Genomic DNA, 20,825 nt, shown 5'->3' with positions numbered 1-20,825 from the left:
ATTAGAATGACAGAATAATGCCATTTTTGGAAGTCAGGTTTGCAAAGTGAAAGTTTTCAAGTTTGTCATCTGTGAAGATAAATCAAAATGCTTTCACTTCAAAATCACAGAATCAGAGACTGCTTTGGGTTGGAAGAGACCTTAAAGCTCATCCAGTGCCACCCCTGCCATGGCAGGGACACCTTCCACTGTCCCTGGGTGCTCCAAGCCCTGTCCAGCCTGGCCTTGGACACGTCCAGGGATCCAGGGGCAGCCACAGCTGCTCTGGGCACCTGTGCCAGGGCCTGCCCACCCTCACAGGGAGGGATATTTTCCATACATCCAATCTAAACCTACCCTCCTTCAGTTTAAGGCTGTTCCCTCCCCTTGTCCTGTCCCTCCATCCCTTGTCCCCAGTCCCTCTCCAGCTCTCCTGGAGCCCCTTCAGGCCCTGGCAGGGGCTCTGAGCTCTGCCTGGAGCTTCTCCTCTCCAGCTGAGCACCCCCAGCTCTGCCAGCCTGGCTCCAACCCTGTGATAGCTCAGTGACCTCCTCTGCACTCCAACAGCTCCCCATCTTGCTTCTGTCAGTAAATCAGTCTTACCAACACCTCAGAGCTTTGCCTTGCTGACCACTCAGGCTGATTGCAATTAGCAGAGCTGCACTAATGAGCTGTGTTTCCCTGTTGCAGGCTGTGTGCTGTGTTTGGGGGGATCTACTGCCTCCGTCACGCCGTGCGCTGCCTGGTGCTGGACAGAGCCTCGGGCCGGTAAGGGGCACCCGCAACTTCTGTTTATACACAAAACACAGGTGAAAAATGCCTCAAGTCAATTGAAAAAAAAATGATTCTTCAGAGATCCTCCTTGGTATTAATAACACATCAACCTTGATTAAAAGTAATTTGTGTATAGGACCTCCAGAACAAGGAAAGTGGGTCTAGAATATAGAAACTAAATTAATTTTCCCTGTGATATTACTACAGCTCCTGATCACCCAAGCTTGGAAGACAAATCATTTCAGCTGCCGGGGGGCTGGTGATGAGTGATGTTAGTTTTCCTTGTGGCCTTACCTACTCTAATTGATTTTCATCAGATGACAACAAAGCCCTCTGTTATTGCATTTTTAAAAATGGAGCTCACCTAAAGACTCATCAGATTAATCTTTGCTGATAATGCATGTCACTCCAAGAGAAAAGACTTTAATGAGGTTTTAGGTAGATTGTTGTCATAAACTATGCTGCCCTCTTATTCTAGAATAAATTCTTTTACAACAATATCAGGCCTGTAGGCAGGTTGAAAGTTCAGCTAAGAAAAATCAACTCAGAGTTTTTTCCTTAGTGGCATTTTTCACACCTCTGTAAATTGTCTTATTTCTGTTATACACATTTTATCAGATATTAGTCTAACTGCATTTTGGCTGTCTTAAAGACTCTGTTTGCAGGTTAGTGCTTATAATTGAAAAGTTCAAGATGTTTTGTAGAAAATTTAGAGAATTAATTTAGAAATGGTGTAGTACCAAAGTATTAGGAGAATGAGTAGTTAAATGAGGGGGTGTGAGTTTATTTCTCAGCTCCTTTGCAATTCCTGGAGCACAGTCCTTGTAGCTGCATTTGCCATGACATGGTCCAGTAGTAGCTGTTTTCCCTGAAATTGGATAAACTCCAGATTTTACCTTTCTGCCTGTTCCTGAAGATTCTGGAGTTCACTGCACAGTTGTAGACTTTGAGACGTAAATGTGTTTTATCAGGTGTGTTCTTCCAAATGCACAATTCATATGCAAATTAAACTCTGCCCCTTTCAGGAACTGTCATTTATTTTAACACTGATACTTGAACTGTTGCTGTAGGAAGTTTTATATTCCAATAATGTTTAAATACTTAAACTGCTCTTGCAGGGGGACAAAGCTTTTAGTTGGTAGCAACTTCCAAACCCCACTCTGTGCAGGTCTTAACTGGTCAGTGGCACTGCTTGCCCCAGTTTCCAACTTCTTCTGCACATCCTGGAGACCTTTGAAATCAGTGTTTTCTTTATAATGTTATGTGCGTTCCACAAGAGCTGGAGTGCTGCTTTTCCATTAACCTGACTTTGTTTTGAATACAGTTTAAAAAAAAAGCAGCACAAATATCTTTTTTTAGGCTGCTTTTGGGGTTCACTTGTGCCATTTTAGAATGATAGATTTTTGAGGAGCAGAATTATTGAAATACTTCTAAAGATTTTACCAGACGTTCATTATTCCAAAAACACTGAGCTTTTAATAATGCCATTATCTGGTAGTGAATATGAAGAAGCACAACATATCCAAGATATCCATTTCCTTTATCTTCTGTTTTGTTCTTGCTGTTATCTCCTTCCTCACTGTGTATCCCCCCCTGCACCAGCTTGTATTTCCTCTTGACTTTGGGCTTCAGTGTTTTGCCTAATAAAAATCAGCTATCAAGTTGTTAATGAGGCTATTTATGAGTTACTGAGCTTTTGAGTCAACAGACCATTAATAGTAATTGGTAAGAGGCAAATTCATATCTGGTTGTCAGTGCAGCTGGCTGTGTGCTGCAGAGGCAGCTTCCCCAGGTTACAGATGGCTCACTCAGCACTGCAGAAATGCATTGTGCAGTGCTCATTACCACTTTATGGCTCCTTTCACAGCTCTGCAGGCTGCATCCATGCCTTAAGGCAGGGAGTTTTTCTCTATTTTTAATATTCCTGGTTTAGTACACATAAGGAAAATGCATACTTCTAGCTACAGCCTTGATTTTCTTCTAAATTTTTTTGTTAGAGTTTAATTAAAATCAGAATATCACCAGGCTTTAAAAAGAACTTTAGTTCCTTTTAAACTAGAGTTTAAAGTTTAGTCCAGCATTTTTCTCAATGTGACTAACATTGCTTTTTCACATTTTCCTACCCATGCCTGTATATACAGAGAACAGTAGATTTCATACCCAGCTCTACAATTATTTTTAACCTTTTTCTGTAGGTCTTTTTATAATTTTTGAAAATAAGATTCAGGCAAGACAGGGTGAAAGAACAGAAATTTTAGACAACCCTATTTTAAGATTTTAGTAATGCACTTGAAAATATCTGGTTTTTACGTATGGTACAAGATCTGCTGTTTTAATAAGTTTGTAGGACATCCTGAGTTCTTGATAGAGCTGTTAGGCTCTGTTAGAAAATAAAAACCACATTGTATTTCTGAGGCTGTGGAACATTGTATTTCTGAGGCTAAGGAAAAAAACCACATTTAATGTATGATAATGTTGTTTTTCTCTGTGTTTATTGTGTGTCACTTTTTTGGGTACATGTAAAATTTCATCATAATGTTGGACATTTTATATTGATCACGCTTCACATATGTTTCCAATTGCATCATTCTGTCTCAGAATGGAAGAGATGTGATGAATGGCCATTTATACATCTGTGATAAGAAGATAGAGCAAACAGGCAGTAATTTCCATATCTGCTGAAATACTGCAGCCTGGCTTTGGCAGTGCTGCTGAGTCCATTTCAAGGATGTCGCCCTTAGTCCATTAGTTTGGATAATGAGCCCTATAAAGTACATTTATAACTCGTGGCACTGCAAGGAGATGGATTCTAATTTTCATCCTTTTATCCAGACACATTGAAAGAAGGTCAATGAAGGGGTGGCTGTGATTCATTGTCACAACACAGATCAGATGACAGAGACCTGATAATGTCAGTGCAGGAGCGTTTGCTGCATGTGGAAGCACTACTTGAAAGAAATTTTCTCAGCATCACCCTTTGAAGTGAAGTGGGACTGAAATGAAAAGCTCTCTCTCTCTGTCTCAGTTTAAAATCTTATCACACATATGACCTGCTGCTATTCCTGAACAAAGGAGAGGAAACAACACTTAGCAGCAAAATAAAATGTGTCGTTGCTTTTGCTGGCTTTGAGTGATGCAACATGACATTTAATCAACCTTTCCCCTTCCAGAATGTTTGGGGGGTGGTGGGGAAATTGTTTCATAAACAATAAGAAAGGTTATAATTAGAAATGAGCTGCAGCAGCTCGACTTCCTTGTTTATTTGCAGTATTCAAATGAGAGCTCCAGGATGAAATCACTGGGATTAACAGTTAGGAAAAACTTGTTAAAGTTGCAAGTGAAACAGACATGGGATAGGATTTGAAACTGAAGCATGTTGGATGTCAAACAGTGCTTGTACTGTTGTCAGGTACCTGTTGAATTTAAAACAGGAATATACGTAGGGACCAGATGCCTGGGAGGTCAGCATTAGAAGTCAGTGTTACAAAAACATGTTTAATAGTCATAAACCTCTTACATTACAGATGAGGACTGTGTGTCACCTTTTTTCAATTCTCATCTCAGGTTATATGAACAGCTGGTTTACCAGAGCTGGTGGAGCTGATTGCTGTTACTTATTTAGATTTGGGTTTGTAGATCATTATAATCACAGATGCTGACAAGTAGCTTGAAGTTACAGAAATGTTGTTCTTTCCTAAGGCATAACTTGCAGATATTCCACAGACAAAGTTGCACTATGATAAAAGGGTAAATCTGCACATATCTCTGGCTCAGGCATTGTGTTCCTTTGGATGTTTCCCTGTGCATTTACACTTGTGTAAGTGTGTGTGAGAAAATTCACTGCTTTAAGTGAATTAAATCACTGTGTGTTAAATTGTTGAAACACTGATAAAGTTATTCAGAAAGCTTAGTTTTAAAAAAGGTGATTTTCATGCCCCAAGAAAAAATCCAGTAAAGCTAATTTGCTTTTATTTATTTATGAACTAAATGTTCTGACAGTGTAGAAGAGAGCACAGATCATGGATATAGAATCAGCAGCAGAGGTGGCTTTACTGAGTATCTGTGTGCAGCCTCCTTTTCTTTGTCTCCTTTTCATCATGTATATGATGCAGCTTCGTATGTCATACATAACTGAAGTTTGTCCTTTCACAGAGAATTTTCCCCCTTAGAATCTGAAATTTGTATTCTCATTTAAGCTCACTGAATGGGTTCATTTCTGTGGTTTGCATTTCTGTCCGGCTTCTATTTCTGTCCTTGTTCTATGGAGAACATTTGTGTTGTTCTTACAGCACCAGGAACTCAGTTAATCCCTTTGTGTGTCACTCAGAGATAAAGGGTGTATTTAGTTGTCACAGACAGAGCAACTCACTCTTGGAACACTCTGATGCACTCATTTGTCAGGGAGCTTTCCCAAATCTCCTGAGTTATTTGCTATTTAATTTGTCAAATATTATTGTCAAAACAAACTTGGTTTTGGTGAAGGTATCTTTCTGAGAAAGAAATCCCACTCCAAAATAATTCACAGATTTATTTTTACTTATTATGAATGGGAAATGTAGAGCTAAATGCCAGTGCTGTAAGCTTACATTTTCTGTAAAAAGTAATCAGTTTATTAAAGTTGGGATGTCATTATCTGTATTGGCACTGCATGTGTAAACTTCATATACACCAGCTAGAATGTGTCAGTCTAGGTTTTGGTGATGAGTTGAATTGGTTTAGGGGTTCACATGTTCAAGAAATACAATGAATTTAATGAAAGATAGAAATATTGTGCTGTATAACTCAATTTTAACAACTTATGCATGCTTTTGTTACCTTTAATCAAAATTTCTTACTGTGGTTTGTTTTTTTTAAATAGGTGCAAAGCTATTGTGGATCAGTTTGGACAAAGAATAAGTGCCAACTATTTTATTGTGGAAGACAGTTACCTCTCAGAGAGCACATGCACCAATGTGTGTTACAGGTATGTGGCAAAACAAAAAAACCACAATTTCTTTAAATCATGGTGTGTAAAGTACCCTGCAAGTTAAATTGAGGAGCCTCTTGTCCACTCCTTTATTTTTGCAGTACAGTTTAATTCTGTGCAAAGTATTTCTCTGTTAACTGGAGGATATACTGTGTACTCTCCATAGTCAAGTTTTCTTCAGTTGTCATTGACATCAGATTCCCCCTTTCCATATAACAAATCCAAGAGCTCTAAATGTGTTGGGAATTTCATATTTGCTAAAATGTGTTTAGGAGGTGTAGGTGCCAGTTGCTGTCCCTGCTTTAAATTTGCTCAGCTTTAGACAAGTCCTAGAGTTCCTTGATTTCTGTGATTTGCTTGTTGCTGCAGAAGCCCTGGGCATGTCCTGCCTGTGTCAGAGCAGGGCAGGGGAGGATCAGCAGATCCTCTGCTTCAGCAACAGGCAAAATATCCCACTAAGAATTATAATAATAAAGGTTAGATAGTGACATGGCCCTGGTATTACCAAAACTAAGATTCTAAATTACTGGTTTTTATATCTTTGTTTTCATTTTGCAAAATTAAATTAATTATTTCATAATTCTTTTATTAAATTGTAGGCAGATCTCCAGGGCAGTCCTCATTACAGATCAGTCTGTATTGAACATGGACTCAGAGCAGCAGGTACACACCAATTCTGTGTCACTTGTCTCATGTGTTAATGTTTAGTTGTTGGTAGGAATTAAGTCATTAATTCAGTTTTGTTTGTGCTTGAATCAAGATCTTTACTCAGCTCTCTGTACTGTTAATTATTTAATTTGTTTTAGTGTCTATAAAACTATTACAAATTTTAGTTCACTTTAGTTCAATGACTGGGATTTTTCCTGCTTGCTTCACACTATAATTAATAGAATTTCTAGCTTCTCTCTTTAATTTTAATTTTGCTTGCTTTTTAATAAACTGTTACCCTTACTATTCTGTTAATTATTTATCTTGTCTAAGCTTAGTTCAAAATTCCTTTGGTTTTTTTAAACATTTTTTTGCTGTTTGAAGTTCTCATTGTTCACTTTAAAATGCATCTTTAGATCTGCTTTGTCAGTCTTTGCAGTCCTTCATTTTAGAGCATATTAATCAGAGTTTTGTTTGTTCTGTCTTAATAAACTAGAAAACAAAACTGTAATTGCAGTTCCTTTTGACCTGTAGCAAGGATGCTGGTGCTGCCACATCCCCCAGGCCCTGTGCTGTCCCTCAGGCTCTGGTGCTGTCCCAGGTGTCCCCGTGCTCTATCTCAGGCTCTGTTTCTGTCCCAGGTGTCCCCGTGCTCTATCTCAGGCTCTGTTTCTGTCCCAGGTGTCCCCGTGCTCTATCTCAGGCTCTGTTTCTGTCCCAGGTGTCCCCGTGCTGTCCCTCAGGCTCTGTTTCTGTCCCAGGTGTCCCCGTGCTCTATCTCAGGCTCTGTTTCTGTCCCAGGTGTCCCCATGCTGTCCCTCAGGCTCTGTTTCTGTCCCAGGTGTCCCTGTGCTGTCCCTCAGGCCCTGTTTCTGTCCCAGGTGTCCCCGTGCTGTCCCTCAGGCTCTGTTTCTGTCCCAGGTGTCCCCGTGCTGTCCCTCAGGCTCTGTTTCTGTCCCAGGTGTCCCCGTGCTGTCCCTCAGGCTCTGTTTCTGTCCCAGGTGTCCCTGTGCTGTCCCTCAGGCTCTGTTTCTGTCCCAGGTGTCCCCGTGCTGTCCCTCAGGCTCTGTTTCTGTCCCAGGTGTCCCCGTGCTGTCCCTCAGGCTCTGTTTCTGTCCCAGGTGTCCCTGTGCTGTCCCTCAGGCTCTGTTTCTGTCCCAGGTGTCCCCGTGCTGTCCCTCAGGCTCTGTTTCTGTCCCAGGTGTCCCCGTGCTCTATCTCAGGCCCTGTTTCTGTCCCAGGTGTCCCTGTGCTGTCCCTCAGGCTCTGTTTCTGTCCCAGGTGTCCCCGTGCTCTATCTCAGGCTCTGTTTCTGTCCCAGGTGTCCCCATGCTGTCCCTCAGGCTCTGTTTCTGTCCCAGGTGTCCATCCTGACGGTGCCTCCCCTGGAGCCGGCCATGGCGGCCGTTCGTGTCATCGAGCTCTGCTCCTCCACCATGACGTGCATGAAGGACACCTGTAAGTAAAGGAGATTTTCCCTCTGGCTCTGGCAGCTCTGGAGCACAACTGAAAACCTCTGGGTGTTGTTCCTCTCCTGCACAGAATACAGGGAGCCATGGCTGCCTGCTATCATGGAGCTTCATGGGCTCATTTTCACTTACACAGGAATAAATCCTCCTTCAGGAGATAAAAATAATAATAATCCAAAGCACATGGATCTTCCTGGTAATCTGTCATTTGGTTTTTTTGAAAATGGGCTCCCTTAGCTGAACTATTAAATGGAAATACCTGAACTACAATATATTTGGGAGCCTTTTACCTTCTGAAAGGATTCTGTTGTTGGTATTTTATGTGAACTTGAAATAATTGAGCAATAAAATGTTTGTTTGGGGTATTTTTTGGAATAGAATTAGAAATTACCTTACCTGATTTTTTTTAACAAGAAAGAACTAACTGTAATAATAACCAATTTATTTGCTGTTAAATAGGGTTGAACTAAGTTCTTTGCATATGAAAGAAGAGTAAAGGCTTAAGTCATTAAAAGTTCTATCTCCTACTAAATAATAGTAAAAAAATACAGGCATGTAATTAATTAATACCTTAGTGCTATAAAGAATGTTGTTAATATTTATCATTTAAATAGCTGATTTCTTTTTATGAAGGGTTCTCAAGATATATACAGCAGGAAGTGAAACTAATGAAAGATTGATGTTCCATGGATCTAAAGTATTAGTTTCAGGAGGATTTTTATGGTGCTGAAATATTAAGGTTTCTGTTATTTACTTTTCTCCATCAATTCCTTTCATTTCAGAAGAGAAGGTACTGCCTTCCTTAATGAAATTTGTCTTCATATATTGAAATAATAAAGTTCTATATTAGGCATAGCTGAGTTCCAGTTATGGGACATATTTAATAATTTTTTAAAAAACTTTTACATCATTATCTGTAAATGGCTTTTAACCTGACTGATTTCTCCTTGGAACAATTATTTAAGATAAGTATACAAATACATCTACTCTTTGATCACAGTGCACAAATGACAGGCACATCATCTGTATTGCCACTTGAGTGGAACCAAACTCCTTCACTTGCCCTAAAAATGGAGACTGTAATGATGAAATCAGGAACTGAGCTCATCGTTCTTCCTGCTGGGAGAATTACTTGAAGACAAATGTTGGCAACCACTGTAACTAATGCAGTTATACCTGAGTAAATCAAATATAATCAAAATATATACTGATGACTGTGACTCATAACCATAACCCTAAAGATAATAAAAAAGATTTTATAGAAAATAAATGATGTGAACTTTAGTGATTTATAGCTGGGTTTTTTGAGGAAAGAATAGATTTTATATTATAGTGTTTGGGATTGGAAGCATCTAGTTAAGGTTAGGGGGAGACTTTGATTATCACCACCCTTTTCCTTATTTTTGTATATATTCCTTCAGACAGAAGGTTTGGTCTGGATGGAATAAAAAATGAATATTAATGTCTGAATAGAATCTGTATGTGTGCAACCTGAAAGCAGAGGAGTATGAAGGGTTAAATCTCTGTTCCTGACAGAACCAGGGTCAAGATCTGAGTGATGTACTGGAAAATAATGACAACAAATACAGCCAGGCTTCAGGGAGAAGAGACAAAAATGTCATCTAGATTTAAAATAATACCAGAACTGGGCTCTGCTTTTAAATGGATCAGAAATTTACAGTACTGAAGAAAAATCAGTTTAAACTTTGTACAGTGTTAAATTCCTTCAGGATTCTTTGATGGAGACTTCTCTGGTGAAGTTTCCACGAGCAAATGAGTCCAGCAAGGTGATTTTATCAAAAGCTTTAAGGTGAGGCTTTTAAATGAATGAATGGCTGGAAAATCAGGTGGGGTGAAGCAGCTGGTTCTGGATCTGAGCAGAGAAACAGAACAAATAAAGGAATAGTTCAGCAATAGTTCCTCCCATCTAAGAAGTGGATGAATAAAATGTTGTACAAAGGATTGCCCAGTCATAGTGTACATCATGGGAGTGACTTAGAGAATTCTCAGCTGTTCCCAGAGAATTCCTCTTGTGCTGTACATGCACTGTATGTCCATGGTACAGCACTTCCCTGGCTTAAAGGAAGGGATTTTATGAAGGATTGTGATTTCTAAAAGCCTGCTGTGCCTTTTAAAAGTTGTAAATGTTGTTTATCTGTCTGTGTGTTGGTGATTGGAATTAGTTTGTGTTCTCTTTTCCCAGATTTGGTCCATCTAACCTGTCCATCAACTAAAACTGCAAGGGAAGATTTAGAGCCTGTTGTACAGAAGTTATTCAATCTAAATACAGAAAAAGGTAAAAATAAATAAATTAGATATTATGATACAATCTTTCATAAATACAGTTTACTGAAGTAGCTGTTACTACTTCAGCTGTGGTTTAACTTCAGTATCCAAGGACATGACCATAAGTGTCTGGGACCTTTTTATTTTTCACACTTTCTTTTTTCCATGGAACAAATTTGCTGTTCAGCACATCCTTGGAAGGTGCAGTAGTGAAATTTAATATTTTGAAACTGTGGAAGCTTCTTGGGTTGTTTTTGTCCCTTATTTTCAGGCTGTTGCTCAGCCTCTTGTCTTCAAGTGTTTCCTTGTTTGCTGTTTGAATTGAAATTTTCCAGATTCTCCTGTAAGCAGTGGAACCATAAAGTTGTTCTTTATTGTAATCACAAAGATGGATTTCCAATAATGAACTACTTGGCCCTAAATTCAAGGAAACCTTGATGGCTACTTTTTGAACTTTGGCCTTGAGATGGACAATCCCACACCCCAGAGGAGAACAGCTGCTGCTGGAGCAGAAGGAAATTGTTCCTGAAACACCTGGGCTAATTCCACACAAGTTTTTGAAATGTAATCCTGAGATCTGACTGGACCCATATTTGTGGTGAATATTCACAGAGTAGGTGATGTGCACGTGGGAGATGCTGCTGTGCTCTAACCCTGGCAAACACAGTTCAAATCCAGTGTGCCCCTGCTGCAAGGCAATAAATCACATTTCTGAGAGAAAATAGTGCTCAGCTCCCACTGACAGGGGTTTGTTGGTATAAGTGCAAGTTACTGAGATGTGGGAGTACTTTCTAATGCTCATCATTGGTTTGCTTGTAATATTTAGAAAACAACTTAGATTTGTAAATAGGAATCTTTATTAGACTGGAGAGTTGCAAACATTTCTCATTTGTAGATGTGTTAACTTAGAGCCTGCTAATTTCCACCTTTTAATATTTCACTTCTCTCTTCAATTTTCACGACAGTGCCATGTGTTTCAAAGAGCTGGTGAAGAGAAGATCAGCTTAGTGTCTCTAATCATTTGGGGAGGGGTGGCATTAATCTTCATGTTTGAAGTGATCCAGGTTGGAAATGATAGATTGTTTAGAGGCTGACTGAAATTCTTCTGTAGGAACTCTGTGATCATTGGGGTCCTCAGGTGCACTGAGGCACTGAGAAGCCACTTTTCCCTGACACATAGGCCTTTTTATCATCAGGATGAGGTAGTGGTCGTATTTTAATTAAAATGTCAGAACAAATACTGTTGGAGTTATTGAAAATGAATCACCAGATAAAGTGAGCACTGGGCCATGGCAGGTCAAAGAGGCAAAGTCACCTGGAGAAGAGGACTCCATTCATTTTCCTGCCTAAATGAGGAAGAAGTAACTTTTATGAGCAATGTGAACTTTTAAATATATTAAAGAGCATCTTGCCCTGTATTAAGGCTCAGACTTTCACAGGCTGATGAATTTAATTTATATTTCAAATTGTTCAGTATGGGTAGCACCTATTTTTTTTAACTATTTGACAGTTATAAAAAGATACTGAAGGAATAGCATAGATTTATCTCTTTTTTGTAATTCAGCTGCTTTAAAATACTGTTTTGAGTGCCAGAGTTATCAAGAAGTTTTTTCCTTGGAAAGAAGTAAATCTCACAAGGTCTTTTACAAGCTTCATTTACTTTAGAGGAGGTAAAATACAAGGAAGTGGACAGCAAATATTCCAAATAGTATCTATTAAGCCCAGATTCTGTGTTGTGTTCCTCCAGTGCACTGTTCAAAAGTGACCTTCATATTTCCAGAGGTTTTTCTGCCTCTCTGTGCAGAGGGATGACAGTGGAAAGTACAGCAGGGAGGGACAGAGCATGAGCAAGGAAGTTGAGTTTGTGATCATTTTGTATTCTTGATGAGTATTGCAACACAGTACCAGCCTCAGTAAGTGTAGATAAATACAAATTAAACATTTATTTTCATTCAGCAGCACTGCCACAATTACAGATTCTCTGTAGAAAGATAAAATATGAACCCATCAGAATATCTGTGCACAGGGAGTGCAGTGCCTGTGAGCTGGCAGTGCCCAGGCAGGACTTGCTGTCTGGCAGTGCTCTGGCAGTCTGTCCCAGTGAAGGAGATCATGTGAGAGGTGTTAAAGTTAAACCAGGCTTAAATTTAAACTAGGTGGGGTGCTGGCAGTGCTAACTGCTGCTGGTGTGGTGGAGGGTGTGCAGAGAGAGTAGAGTCTGCATAGCTGTGCTTGGAAAGGGAAAGAATGATGGAGGAGAATCTCAGAAAGTTAAATTATTGACTTTTTGAAGAACAAAAATACTTTATTGCAGTAATTCCATGGTAAAAATTTGATTTCCAGTGTTCTAGATTACATATTTACCTTATCACAGAACAACACTGATTGCTGCAAACACTCCTTTTTATTTTCAGAGACTGAAAATGAAGAACTGGAGAAACCCAGAGTCCTCTGGGCAGTCTACTTCAACATGAGAGATTCTTCAGGAGTTGAGAAGAGTTCCTATGCTGGCTTACCCTCCAATGTTTATGTCTGCTCTGGGCCAGACTCTGCTTTGGGAAATGACTGTGCTGTCAAACAGGTTGGGCAGAGCAGATTTTGGTTGCAAAACTTTAATTCTAAAGAAATAAGTCCAATACAGTCTGGGTTATTTTGCTATACAAAAATATACATGATAACTCTGCTAAAATTATAAAACTAGGTAGATGGAGACATCAGGAAATAGTCACAATCATTCACCTGGAAGGTAAAAGAGGAGGTACAGTACAAAGCAAAGCCAGAAAATCCTGTCTGCAGTTCATGTGGGAAGGATCACCAAAGAGGTTCAGTACTTGCAGGACACAATGCCAAACCAGAAACTTACTGGGGAAAAGCCAGCACAATTCCTAATGTGGTAGGTCAGGCCTCCTGCCTCAGTTTTCCTTCTCCTTGCCTTGGTATCAGTGTATTAAAGAATTTTCCTTTCAGAGATCCCCTGGCTAAGGAAGGAACAAATTCCTGGGCAGATCTGCCCCAGCAGCCCCTGTGGTGTCAGGGCACTGCCAGACAGGAGAGCCCTTCACAGCTTTGGAGGATTAAGTGTCACTAGGCATTTTTAAAGCTGTGTTTTTAATAGCTATGTTCAGACAATGTGCATGCCATCTTCCAGCCAGTTGCAGGATTTTTTATGACTAAGTCATAAACCTCTTAAAAATAAGGTTTTGAAGTGGAAAGGCTGACATAGCCTGAACTGCAGGGTCAGAACAGTGTCATTAAGGGCTAATAGTATCCTTCATTTTGCTTTACAAGGCAATAATTTGCCTCTCAGAGGGATAAAGACTTGTAAAGACAAAAAATAATGCAAGACAATTATTATGGTAGCAGTTTTCAATTGTAAATGAGTTCCTTTCTAAATTTAATTTTTTCAGACTGTTATTTAAAGCAGGGCTTGTTCTGATTTTAACATTTCTAACATTCAGGTTTTTCTTCCCTTAAGAAGTTTTCTTCTTGCCAATGAACAGTGATGGGATAGATCAGGCCCTGTTTAAGTATTTTTGGTGCTGTAGTTCAGCCTTTATGTTCAATCTGTTGGCCATCAGTGAGGGAGATGCTAAGCAGATCTCTGAGGAGGAACCATGAAGAGCCTAAATCACTTTTTAGCCAAACTAGGGAGAGGCTGCATTTCTTTGAACCTGACTTAAACTTTGTAACAAATGGTCACAAACAAAGTTGAAGTGGAAAATACTTCAGTGTAACCATGTTTATAATTGGAAGTGGTGTGTGAGAGCAAAGTGAAGAGGATTCTGAAGACGAAGCAGGAGTCACACCATGCAGGACCTTGTCTACAAGAGGAGGGGGGAAATAGCTCTAAGTTGGTGTGTCCTCCACTCCCAAATCACTCTCACCCTCCCAGGAATTTGATGAGAATCTCCAAACAGGAGATATTTGCAAACTCATGGATCAGAACAGCTTAAAAAACATCCAGTGTGTGTATTAGTCTTAAAGATAGCTTGGAAAATTATATCTGATTTCTCAAATCATTTTGGGATTAGTGTTTTAGTGATACTTGCTGTGATTTATTTTCTTCATTGCCATCAGCATTACTGAATTTGTTTGTCATGCTGTGTGATTGCACTGCTGATCCATTGTTGGCAAGGCAGGACCACCACAGCTCTTACAGACAACTCTTCATCCACACCTCATTTCCAAATCACTGCCCTCTTGTTTTATTGCAGTTCTGTGTTCAGTTCCTGGAGTGATACTGAATTAATGCTGATGGTTGCATTTACTTGCCCTGAGGACAGGCTAAGTGAAATGAAGATGCCATTTATGATCTTTTCAAACTCCCTATGTGTAGATCTAGTAAAGCATCTGGCTTCCAGTTTTCTGTTTTCACTGCTGCACCCTGACATGAATTATTAGGAGCTAGAGTAATATATTCCCTGACATATTTCAGACTTCTGAGGCATCTTCATGGTCAGGAGAGGATGTACTAAAACTGTCAGGCCAATATTTGTCCTTTAACCTGTTTATTTTCTATATCTGGAAGGATTTCAGAGTTAATCAGGTGTTGGTACTTTGGTCGTGGTCCCTGTAAAAGTTGCTGTGAAAGTCCCCACAGTTTATCCACAAGCTGAGATGCAGAAAAACAGGAACAGAATTGAGTTTTATACAGCTCCAACTTACTGGAGTTGCTATGTAAGGGCTTTACATGCATGTCTTAATGGTGGGTTCAACTGGACACACATTTCTCAGTTGATACTACTAAATATTGAAGAAACTATTGTCTAATACCTTGGAATTATAGACAGGAGTTTTAAATGAACCACAGATGAATGGGGATGTATTTTCAGTGGTAATGTTTCATTGGATAAGAGTAGGTCTGAGCTGGGCAGTGTTTAAGCTGTTCAGAAAAGGGGAAATAGAAATTTTTTGCAGTTTTTTTAATTTAATAGGGAAACCCATCTAGCCACGATATGGATTGTACATGTGTACAATTCCCTGCGTTTCCTTTGAAATGGATCCCTCTCTCTGGAAAGAGCCAAGACCTTTCCCATGCTTTGCCTTGGACTGCAGCTAGGGATGGTTTTATAGTGCAAGAGATCAGTTTGCTTCCAGAAAAATCCTCTTTCTTGTTCTCAGTGCAGCACAGAATGACCAGCATTTTTTACAAAGCCCTATGCTGTGACTTCCTAATAGAACAATGTAAAAAGATAAATTGCTTTTTCTCTTTGGAGGTCTGCAAGAAGGAATGGATTTCCCATGTGTTTACAATACTGTCAAAGCACTAAATCACTATTGATTTGAAAGAACGCAGGTTAATCTTAAATATCTGTAAAATATTGCCTCAGGCTGTAACATTTCAAGGTAAAGTTTATGTTATTCTTCTTTTTCCTGAATAGGCTGAGACTATTTTCCGAGAAATGTTTCCAGCAGAGGAGTTTTGCCCCCCACCACCAAATCCAGAAGATATTATTTATGATGAAGATGAGATTGAGCCAGAAGAGTCTGGATTGAATAATTCACCAGAGACAAAGCCTGAAACCTCAGCTGAGGAGAGCAGTAGTGAAGGTGGTGCTGCTGTTACAAAGGAAGAATGAATGAATGAGTGAATGAATGAGTGAATGAATGAGTGAATGAACAGTGTTCTCTTAGGAGAAGAGTAGCTAGACCCAAATTAGGACATAAGGGAGGAAGGGTAAGAAAAAGAGGTTTAAAACCCCCAGAGATGTGTTATTTGCCATTGCCTTACTTTCCTTAGCTTGAATCATCTTTTTAAAGTTGTTTCATTGGTAGCTGAGACGCTTCTAAACAGTCACAGGTCCACCAGATCCAGTGGGGTTTGTAGCTAAACAAAAAAATCCAGAATGAAGCATCTGAATTCAAAGTGCTAAAATAGGATTCATAATTTATCGAGATAATTTGGTTTTGTTTTACATTTTGGAAAGAATCCTCCATCTTTTAAAGAGGAAGTCAAAACTAAGCAAAAAGAAAAAAGTGCAAGTTTGTTTGCCAGTTAGAAAATGATTTCTACTAAAAATCCTTGGATCTCTGCTAATTAAACAGCTGAAGGTGAGGCTCACCATCTGTCCTTCACAGTGGCCTTATGAATGGAATTTAAAGGCAATAATATTGACAGTTCTGCAGAGGCTTTATTGTATGGTTTTGAAACTGATGCCACAATCAAGTAGGAATTGTAATCCAGAAGATGGATAGAACTATTTTAAATTCAGTTTTTTTAGTAAGACCTAACAGATGACACATTTTCTCTAGTGACTTCATTTACTGGAGTCAGGAAAATGGCAGAATTTAAACTTAATGCCAGATATCCCAGCAGAATTCAGTCATAAATGGAGCATTCCTGTTCTTAGTCTCCCTGGATTTGTTGCACAGTTTGGGCCTTTAGTAAGCCAATAGTTACTTTTTGAAGTTTAGGGTCTGAGAAGTTTAAATGACCATCAGCTGAGGGGTTTTTGGTGGAGAGAAGGTTCAACTGATAATTCCAAAGGTTTGTACTGATCCCAGTTAATAGATTAAAATTAGTGTGATAGCTGTAAACTATGCATTTTGTAATGATAAACCATGAAGCATTTATACAATAAAATGTATTGAACTATTTATAAACCTAGTTTGTATGAAAAAAACTACAAAATGAGAAAGCTGCTGGAAATGACCGTGTTTAACTTGCACTTCTTCTGAACCATGCTTGAAATCAGATCTGAAAAGTATTTCTCATGTACTTATTTACTTTAAAATGCACACCCAGTAGATCAGTAGTATCTCTAGAGTTGATGAGTTGGGGTTTAAACTTCTTCAGGAGGGTAGAGCCAGTTCCAGGAGTGCTTAAATACTGTAAGTAAATCAAAAATGCCATTGAGTCCTGAACATTGAGCTCTGCCTGGCCATGCCACAGCCAGGCTTCTGTACAGCCCTGTGGTGCCTGTGCCTGCCCTGAGCCTGGCTCCAGGCCAGGAAGGGGAATTTATTTATTTTTTTACAGCATAACTGATACTGTTCTCTTTGTCCTGCATCGTGCCCACTGTCCAGTCTGCATTTCAGGGTTAGTGTTTGCTCCTGTGTGGGATAGGTACTGGTGTGTGTGTCTGTGTGTGCATAATCCAGAGTGCTCTGACAAACACGTGGCTGGAATGGTCCCAGTGTTCAGCAGCTGTAACCTCTGGATGCTTGTGATTGAGCAGTTATTTATATATATAAATATATCTGTTAATAAGCAGGCTGCCTCTCCATTTAGCTGTAATTTCTCTGTGTATTGGGAAGCATGGGTGTATGATTTTATTTAACATCTGCAGATCTGTAAAAGAGCTGACTGGAGGGACCCATCCCTGTCTCACAAAAACAGGGATCATAGTTGAATCTCTCATCTGTGTTTACAAGGAAATCTCTTGATGAAAATTAAAGGTTTGCTTGCAAGTTCGTGGTCCTGTGTTTTCTTTCAACTTTTTTTCAAAGCAAACCAGTTCACTTTTACCTGGGGTTTCCTGAGGATTCTCTGGGCTGCTTCCAGCACGAGGACACCTGTAGTTGCCAATATGGTTACCTGGTTATCAAGTTCCTATCAATTCATGTCTGAGTGCTCTTGTCCATGTGCAGCCAGGTTTAGAAATGGCTCAGGTTTGATCTGAGATCTGATGGAATGATGAACACATTGCAGGTATGACTTTCCACTACATTGATTGCTTAAAAACTGCTTTCATGTCCCTTTCATAGGGTGAATGGAAACATTAAATGTTTTTCCTATGGTACTTGGGTACCCAATAGCTCACTTGCAGGAGCAGTAGATCAGACTGTTGATGACTATTTTACAGAAATCATGCTCTGAACTGCATTTTGTTCTTTCTTTAAATGATGCAAAGTGAGGGTTAGGCTTATTTGAAGTCGTTTTTAAAGGCTTGTCATACAGGATGTATTCAAAAGATAACATGACTTTTTAAAAACTGGCAATTTATCTGTAGGATTATTAATAAATCAAGTTAAAGAAAGATAAGGTTAATTGAATTTTTAAACAAGTAGCTGTATTATCCTTCAAGCACCTTGGAGCTCATACAATATTCACACCTTTTTTTTCCTAAGGAGTGCTTTGATATGTTTGAATTCCTTTTTTAATGAGTACTTTCTTTTTAAGTTGGTTAATTGGATTAACCCTTCATGTTCAAAGAGTCCATTTGATGCCATTTTCCCTCCTGTGGCACTGCCTGGGCTGTGGGAGTGCAGGTGGTTACTGCTCCTTTGGAGGCATTTCCAGCCTGGAAGCTGCTTCGTCTGCTTTTTCTGCTGCTGATGATGCTTAGGGCCATTTGACAGGTAATCATTAGAACTTGGATCCTTGCAGACTATGGGGTCTTTTCTCCCATCATTGCAGGGGGATTTATGTGGGCAACTCCTATTAATGTTAATGGGACTTGCATGTGTAAATCCTCCTTGCATCAATGGGAAAATTGACCCCTGAAACAAAATATCTGCCTGTTAGACTTGCTGATTCAGAAACATGCAGGCACTGCCTCTCCCCTGTGGAAGTGTGCTGGGGCATGTGCAGCTTCACTGGAATGCTCTGGGGGAGTTTTCAGCATTTTCTTTTTTACATTGTATTTTATATTTTCCATGGACTAAATCTTGTCAGAGTTGCCCCAGTGATCCTCTTTGTGTAGCTGGGAAATGCAATTTCCCTTTCCATCCTGAGCAGCTTGCACAGCTCCTTGGATTGGATCTCATTTTATTTCAGCCTCCTCTCTCTCCCCTCTAAATCTTTTTGCTTCAGCAGTGTGAGTTGCAACAGCTTAATTTCAAGAATAATTTGCTACTGATGTATTGATTAATGACAAGTCAGAAGTATTAATGTACTGTTTTCACACAATAAGAGACTGGGTCACTTACAATCCATAATCTCTTCTGCAGAAAGGATAAAATTAATTTCCTCAACACTCATATATGTGCTTCAATAGCTAGGCAGCACAAATGAGAATGTATTTTATCTGTGGATAAGTTTATTCATTCTGTATTGTGTATGGTGTTGTTCACACAGTTATTTATATAGATATTTTATATAATCTCTGCAGTGCATTTTTGGGTTTTACTTATCTGGTGATTTTATATCAGTAGCAAGTCATCCCTTGGAAGAAGTCCAAGGTGTGGACTTACATCCCCATGTAAGAAGTCTGGTGTGGAACTACAACTAAACTAAACTGTCCCAGAGATCTCTCCTGGCTTTTCTGCCTCAGTGAGTGCTCTCTTCAGCCATTAATTATCAATAAGCTCTGCAGATTCGGGTGGGTTGTCTTCTCTTCCTGTTCCTTTTGAATTTTTTCTGAGGATATTTTGCCTGCCATTGATGCAGTTGCTGATTTTCCAGCAAGGGCAGTAATTTGCTGAGATCACACCATGACACAGTTGATCTCTGTGTTCTACAATTCCTGACAATTTTCTCCAATGGGTGTATATATGACTATTGTATGACAAAATTATTAATTCATGAAAGTTTATCACTTAAATCTTTGCAGAAACCAACCACTACAGAACATCCAAAAGTTAGAATTGCCTGTGTTGCTATAATTGTGTAAAATATGTGGGAGAGTTGTGGTGGCAGAGCAGTTGCCTGCATTCCCTGGGTAAGCAATAATGCCAAGTACCTGTGGTAAGATAGAGAAATGTTTGTGACACTGCAAGTTCCAGCCACTGGTATAAAACATTCATTTATTGCAAACCAGTTTAATAGTAAGCTCACTGCAATGATCAGATGGAAATCTTAGCTGAGGTGTGTGATTTCAAGAACTTTCATGGGATCAAAAGTTGTTTTAGAGGGATTCTTTGAGCTGCAGAGGTGAGTGGTGGGAAATGGTCAGCCATGTGGAATTCATGTTGAAAACAGCTTGTGGTGCAAATAGAGCTTATTAGCAATTCCACCATTATGTTTATTTACAGGCTGCCAGCTCCTGTTTGTAAGAGTGAATGGTTCTTCAGAATCTGGCTGGGGAGCCCAGCAGGAATGCTGTAAATCTCACTGACATCTGAGATTTAGAAAGTTGACAGCAAAGTATCAGGAAGATGCAGTTGTTGACTGCATGGGAGTTCTGATCAGAGGGGACTTCAATAGAAAATACTCTTCCTGTCACAATTCCAACAGACAATTTATTTTACACTACTTGCATACATTGGCAAAAGAGATGGAAAGTATCAACCTGAGTGTACATCAGACCCAGATGGATTTGACTGAACAATTCAGGGAGTCTCAGAACACCCCCAATTTTAGATGGAGATTTTCAGGATCTCATGCTTTCTTCTGAAGTGCCACCCCATAATTCACTGTCTGTTTGGGGTCTGGAGAGGGCCTTAGTGCTGTTCCTGCATTCTGTAGGGTTCAGACTTCAGGAGATGGGGCAGGCCAAGCCTATGGACCCTCCTGAACCAGCACAGGCTTCTCTGCTGGTGTCAAACAGATGCCCCTCTGGCTTTGAGAGTGTTTTTGTGCTGCTCCAGCTTCAGGAAACCTCTCTTGAGCTCTGTCTCTTTTTGGGGTGAGCATGAAACTGTCCTGGGAAATGCTCTGTGGGAGCAGTTGTTGGCTGGATCCTGGAGCTGAGGTCAGTGATGATAAAACATCTGGGTGATGCTGCTCCAGCCTGCAGCTCACCAGCACCTCAAAACCAGGTCACAACTCATAAACCAGTGTGGGTCATTGTGCCTGAGCTGCATGTCCAGAGAGAGGAACA

General features: G+C 39.8%; 1 protein-coding gene across 2 annotated transcripts in view; it reads left to right on the top strand.

The window, feature by feature from the left end:
• The window catches only part of CHM (CHM Rab escort protein), a 51,189-nt gene extending 35,173 nt beyond the window's left edge, over window positions 1–16,016 (top strand). For both annotated transcript variants that reach the window (XM_058813989.1, XM_058813988.1), the window contains 7 exons: window positions 670–747; window positions 5,612–5,716; window positions 6,319–6,382; window positions 7,729–7,825; window positions 10,040–10,132; window positions 12,537–12,703; window positions 15,504–16,016. In XM_058813989.1, the coding sequence (XP_058669972.1) occupies window positions 670–747; window positions 5,612–5,716; window positions 6,319–6,382; window positions 7,729–7,825; window positions 10,040–10,132; window positions 12,537–12,703; window positions 15,504–15,701 (802 nt within the window). In that variant the 3' untranslated portion in view covers window positions 15,702–16,016. The remainder of the gene's footprint in view (window positions 1–669; window positions 748–5,611; window positions 5,717–6,318; window positions 6,383–7,728; window positions 7,826–10,039; window positions 10,133–12,536; window positions 12,704–15,503) is intronic.
• Window positions 16,017–20,825: the final 4,809 nt, after the last annotated feature.

This window comes from Ammospiza caudacuta, chromosome 14 (genome assembly GCF_027887145.1).
Source record: "Ammospiza caudacuta isolate bAmmCau1 chromosome 14, bAmmCau1.pri, whole genome shotgun sequence".
NCBI lineage: Eukaryota > Metazoa > Chordata > Aves > Passeriformes > Passerellidae > Ammospiza > Ammospiza caudacuta.
This window is presented reverse-complemented; position numbering and strand designations above follow the sequence as displayed.